We start from the raw sequence: 6,561 nt of genomic DNA on the forward strand, positions 1-6,561 counted from the left end.
TATTGAAGATACATAGGAGAATCCGATAGAAATGCTCCTAAAGGGACTACCAGACCAAAAGTTCACCTATTGCAGAGTTTGATGAACATCTGAGCTTAGGACTGATTTCTCAGTCGGGCATTTTGATGAACTATGTGATGTTTGGTCCTTTCGGAGGGGCGAAGGGGTACGTACGCAACCATCTTGGAGCAACTGATTTGAAGTTGGAGTTCAGATGAAATCTCTCACTTATCTGAAAGTAAGAGATGATGTGGAGATTATTGCAATTTATGGATTTTATTTAATGTGTACATTATAATTGATTTGATTTCTTTTTGAGTATTTCCTTGAATGGCCTAATTATCTTCCATATAAAGGATATAAGAGACTCATGTGAGAGGTATGATGAGAGAAGTGTTGAGTTATAACCTCAAGCCATCTTTCTTTTTCTCTATCCCGTGTTAGTGAAATCTCCCTCCCCAAGGACATAGGCGAATCAATTTATCTTGAACCACATAAATCTTTGTGTTTGATTGTTGTGTGTGAGTTCCTATCTGCATTATTTTTGCGTAATAGTAAATGTGGTCGCTATAAAGTGATGTTGGGCAATTCATTTTGTTCATAATCTATTGGAGAAGTTATGTATGTTTTTGAATAGCTGCAAATTCCTTGTGAGCTGTTTTGGGGCATAAAATAAATGTTCGGTAGTTGTCACTAATTGTGCAACTAAACGGAACAAAACTTTAATGAGAGAAACTCATTGAACATGAATGAATTGTCTCCATCATATCATGCTTTCACATTCTAATATTTCACTTCATCAATTTCTTTTTAAATATATTCTAAACTCATTATTATTTTTTTATTTAGTTGATTCCTAAATTTCAATCAAAACCTAAAAGTTTAAAATAAAATTCAAATTTAAAACTAGGTCACTAAAATTCTTATGCACAGATGTAATAGTAACATTATGTTTCTATCAGTAAGATTCCACCAAATATGTTCTGTACATTTCTAGCTTAAACTCTTATTTGATTCAAATATCTTAAATTTTTTATAATTATTATCAAAAAATAAGTAGCATTGAAATTAGAACCCAATCTCCCGATTGCGGAAACTAACAGAAGGTTAAAATTTCACAAAAACAAAATAAAAAAAATCGTGGCATTTACAGTCATGCCATCCAACTCTTATGTATTTATATGTCGAACTCCTAAACTACTAATGACAATATATCATGGAAATCTTTCATATCACATGAAAAATGCTATTGAAAAGGCTTACAAAAATTAAATTCATCATTTCATGCATAGATAAGATGATACAACAACAACGACAACAAAACCTTTTCCACTAAGTGGGGTCAGTTACATGAATCATTTTTCTCCGTTGCGTCCTATTTAGTGTCATATTTTCATTTAATTCTAATAAATTAAGATCATTTTTTACACAATATGCCCAAGTCTTCCTGGGTCTACCTCCACCTTTCTAAACAAGAGTCGAATCTAAAACATCTACTCTTCTTATCAGATCATTAGATGGTCGACATTTAATGTGACCAAATCATCTAAGATGACTCTCTCTAATTTTATCTGTCAATGGAGATACACTAACCCTATCATAAATATATTCATTTTGCATTTTATCTCTAAGTGTGAAGCCACTTATCCACATTATCTTTCTCATTTCGACAACACTTAATTTAGTTTTATGCTTTCCTTTCAATGGTCGACATTCAACGCCATAGAGCATTATAGGTTTCAACATCATCTTATAAAATTTTCCTTTCAGCCTAAGTGATACTTTTCTATCACACAATAGGCCTGAAACATTCCTCCACTTCAACCAACCAACCAACCTCCACTTCAACCAACCAACTTAAATTCTACTAATAACATCCCCATCAATATCACAACCCCTTTGAACAATAGACCCAAGACATCTAAAACGTTCACACCTTTTAAGAATTTAATCACCCATGGTTACATTTCAGTCACTAGAGCTACTAATACTAAAATTACATTCCATGTATTCAGTTTTAGCTCTACTCAAACAAAGGCCTTTAGACTCCAAGGTAGACCTCCATCATTCAAGTTTTTCCCGAGCTTTTTTTCTCATCTCATCCACGAGAAGGATATCATCTGTAAAAAAAATACACCGATGTACATCCTCCTGTAAGTGTCAAGTAAGACCATCCACAACTAAAGCAAAAAGATATGGGTTTAAAGCTGATCCCAGATGTAAACTGACATAAATAGGAAAATATTCGGTCAATCCTCGTTCTGTTCGAACAGAACAACTCTTGTATACATATGTTTAATGACTTGAATATAAGTCATATGAACACCTTCTTCTCAAGAACTCTCCAAAGGATATCTCTTGGAACCTTATCATAAGCTTTTGTTAAATAAAATATGTAGATCCTCATTATTGTCTCTAAACTTCTCAAATCTCTCAATAAATGTATAGCTTCCCTAGCAGACCAGCCCGACATAAATCGAAATTGATTATGAGAAATATTTGTAATACGTCTTAACGTATGTTCAATTACCCTCTCCCATATTTTAAAGTATGACACATCAATTTTATTCCTCTATAATTAGGACACTCTTGTGCATCCCCTTTATTCTTAAAAATGAGGACCAAAATACTGCTCCTCCACTCAGTGAGGCATCTTTTTAGTTTATAAAATAATAATAAAGAGTTTAGTAAGCCAATAGACTCCTCACTCCTAAATATCTTCACACTTCAATTGGGAAATTATCCGTCCTACAGACTTTCACTCTTGGTTTTCTTTAAATCCTCCTCAACTTCTTTTTTACGTATATGAATTACATAAATAAGACGATATAAATAAAAATTGAAATCTAGGTTTTAAATATGTAAATACATAGGAAATAAGTACTATGTATGCAAATTTTATGTAAGATTTAAGCTCAAATTTAATTTTCAAAATCTATCTTCCATCATGCTTTTAACTCCTATTTTTCTTGCATAGCCTTGTTTGATTTCTTGAATCAGAAATAATATTTTACTAGCAGAATAAAGTATAAATGTAGCTACAATTCAATTGAATGTAAATAATATGAGCATAATTCCAAACTCCTTTAAAAGGCTCATTTGACCGTCAAAGAAGATAAGAAAAACTTCTTTTTTTAATATCACTAACTCATGTGACCCTTCAAAATTATGACTCGTCCTTTCATATAATAATAATAATAATAATAAAATCTTTTACTTTTTGTCAATCGCCTAAATATTTTCGTATAAATAAAGCTAGTAAGTTGACACAGAAAGCTACTAAAGTTGCAGAATGCAGATCTGAAATATAATATTTAAATATTTATATTCAGAGTGGTTTTTTTAATTTGAATTTCATAATTTCTGGCACAATGTGAAGTGATCATATATTAAATATTGCAAAACTTTGAAAAATTTGAGTAGGTCAAGAGGTTATTCAGAGAGTATTCTAGGATTATATTCGCGTTATATCTCAAACTCTCTGTAACCTACCTTTAACATACAAATATATGAAATATGAAAACAGAAGTGCGAAACTTATTTATAGGTTATGGGTAAGTTATAAGGAAGTTTCAAGGGGGTGTAACGTGGATGTAACCCCCTGATACCGTCTGAATAATCTCTCTAATGTATGCAGCGCTGCGTACGTCTTAAGTACGCAAACTTTTCTTCAAGAAGCGAGCAAAAATCAATTCAGCTGAAACCCAAATCATTTCTCAGAAATAGACATCATGTGTCAAGTGGGTCTCACCGTAAAACACTGATATTAGTCAGGGTTAAAAACAGTGGAACCCTTGGCACCCCCTATTACACTCTGAATGTATCTAAAGTACTGATATAATATTTTATGATCATTTGCCGCCATCAACTGCACCATTTAAGTAGAAGATTGTATTACACATAAATACAACCACATCACCACAACACTTCCAAATAAAAAGAAGACACCTAATTTTCTAAACTGTAACATAAACCTTTCCAGTTTTAAACCAAAGCTCCACATCTTCTTCTCCACTCCAATTCCTAACAAAAATAAATACAGAGTTGCAGCAAAAGCAAAGACAAAAAGTGACTTCTCATAAAAAAAATGGCAGTCTCAGATCTTTTCTCCTCTGCTGCAATAAAGCAAGCCATCACACTGCAAAAGTCATCACCATGGCAAATACCTGAAAACTCAACAGCCTGAGAAAGCTTGGCCCAAATTGGAAACAGAACTCTTGCCCTAAACAAGCTACTCCATTAATATTCGAAGATGGGTTTATTCCAATGTCGCTAGTTTCTTCTTCGCCATTATTACCTCCCATGCTGTTGCTTCCATTGCTGCCATTGTTAATAGTCGAACCCAAGCAAGGAGGACATTCGAGATTGTAGGAATCTTCATGGTATTTATGAGAGCTTGAACACAAACCCCTGTTATCTCTCACATCCAATCTCTTCCCCAGCTTTCTCACAAACTCTTCGGAGAAGCCAATTTCACCACTTAGCTGGTTCTGACTCAGGTTGAGCAAACCCAGGTTTGGAAGTAACCCTAAACTCTCTGGGACTGATCCATTAAGTCTGTTTCCATCCAATGACAGAGCATTGAGGCTCACCAAAGATGCAAAGAATGAAGGAATAGATCCCAATAGCCCACAATCGGAGATTCCAACAACCTGCAATTTTTTCAATTCAGCAAGGAACAGTGGAATGCTGGAATTGAGTGGATTGCTTTCCATAAGAAAATACTCCAATTCGATCAAGCCAGAGAGTGCAGCAGGCAGTGGCCCAGTTAAGTCATTATGGCTGAAATCAAGTAATACCAGTCTTTTCAATTCTCCGAGCTCTGGAGGAACTGTACCTGAGAGAGAATTGAAGCTGAAATCAATCTTTTGAAGAGAATGCAGGCTACCAATGGAAGCAGGGAGCTCCCCCTGGAGTTCATTGGAGGAGAAGTCGGCTATGAGGAGGCTTGACAGCCCGCTGATCTCATCTGGTATCTGCCCATGAAAACGATTGCAGCTTAGATCCAGTTCCTGCAAGCTTTCCAAGCTTCCAATCTCCGGTGGTATCTTGCCATGGAAGGCGTTCTGTGAGAGGCAGAGCACTCTGAGTCTTTTCAGGTTGGATACAGAGCAGGGGATTTCGCCAACGAGACCGGTGTTTGAATCTAGTATTAGTTGCTCCAAAGAAGATGAGTTGTTAAAAAAGGAGGCAGGGAGAGAGACATTGTTAGGGTAAAGGAAGCAGCCAAAAAGAGAGAAGCTTTTGAGGAATGAGAGGTGGAGAAGCGCAGACGGAGATAGGAAGGCAGAGGGCTTGCAGGGAGGGGAAGAGGAAACATCAACGCCAACGTGGATTCCGGTGACATGGAGGACGTCGGCATTGATTCCGTCGGCCTCACATTGGATTCCCGGCCATGGGGTGTCGGTGCATGGATGCGGGTGGAGCTCGGCCCAGCCATGGTCAGTTAGGAGGCCGCCGACGAGTTCAAGCAGGGCGACCAGCTCATTCGCCGGGATCGCCGGCGAGTGGTTGTCTGAGAGAGAATGAGGAAGGAGGGAGAGGAGGAGGAAGAAGAGCAAAGTACCGGCGGCCATAAGGGATGATTTGAATGGAGTGAAAGTGGTATGTAAATTGCTTATTTAAACAAGGAATGGTTACTGTGGCAATGATGGATGTGACGATGGCTGGCTTTATGATTTATATATATATTTTTTTTGAAATCATTGTCAGCTGCAACATGGGAGTAGGATAGAATAATTGTAAAATTCTAGGGTTAGGGTTTGTGGCGGGCAGGGGAAAGCAGATGCTTTTGGAGGAAGAGCTTGATCGATCAGTGTGATGAGACTATTCTTCGGCAGGGGACGGATGGTGAAGGCATAGGGTTCGTGATGGTGTTGCCTGTAGGAGATGCAGGGTGCAGTTGCACGAGAGCGCACGTGGCGAATCGTGAAACTGCTTTTATAATTTTTTTATTTGTTTTTTTTTTCTTTTTTTTTAACATCTGAAACAGTGCCGGATTATAATATTTTTTTTATATTTTGTAAATGCATGAGAGTTGCGGTCATGGTTCTAGCTGGGTGCACGAGAGCGCACGTGGCGAATGGTGAAACTGCTTTTATAATTTTTATATTGTTTTTTTTTTTCTTTTTTTTAACATCTGAAACAGTGCCGGATTACAATTTTTTTTTTATATTTTTTAAATGCATGAGAGTTGCGGTCATGGTTCTAGCTGGCCGATGAGATGTCATTTTCTTTCGTTAAGTCTTTTTTTCCTCTCATGGCGTCTTAAGAAAATTTAATAATTAAATAAATTTGAATAAGTAATGCGTGTATGTCTGTGCCTGGCGTAACAGGTATACATTACGATAACGAAGATATTCGTAAGCCAACCACCCTTCAGCTTGAAGTAATCTACGAGAGTCTACGACAGTGTGGCATGATATATAGAAAAAATGTTTTTTATTGGTTTTAAAAGGAGAGGAATAGAGACAAGAATGAGACTGCTGCCGAACCTATGGAGCCAGCTGCCGCCGAACCTATGGATTTGCAATCTTGGCTCCACGATAGTGTTGCTCCATG

At 36.8% G+C, this 6,561-nt stretch overlaps 1 protein-coding gene across 1 annotated transcript; it reads right to left on the reverse strand.

The window, feature by feature from the left end:
* Nucleotides 1-3,808: 3,808 nt before the first annotated feature.
* Nucleotides 3,809-5,960, reverse strand: LOC110018854 (piriformospora indica-insensitive protein 2-like). The gene has a single exon (XM_020716314.1). The coding sequence runs from the start codon at nt 5,574-5,576 to the stop codon at nt 4,134-4,136; it is 1,443 nt and encodes a 480-aa protein (XP_020571973.1). The 5' UTR covers nt 5,577-5,960; the 3' UTR covers nt 3,809-4,133.
* Between the last annotated feature and the right edge of the window lie 601 nt (nt 5,961-6,561).

Source organism: Phalaenopsis equestris, unplaced genomic scaffold (assembly GCF_001263595.1).
Source record: "Phalaenopsis equestris unplaced genomic scaffold, ASM126359v1 Scaffold000036, whole genome shotgun sequence".
Lineage (NCBI taxonomy): Eukaryota > Viridiplantae > Streptophyta > Magnoliopsida > Asparagales > Orchidaceae > Phalaenopsis > Phalaenopsis equestris.

Excerpts from the sequence above, each read along its gene's own strand:
- LOC110018854 (XM_020716314.1), bottom strand. The coding sequence starts at position 5,576 with ATGGCCGCCGGTACTTTGCTCTTCTTCCTCCTCCTCTCCCTCCTTCCT.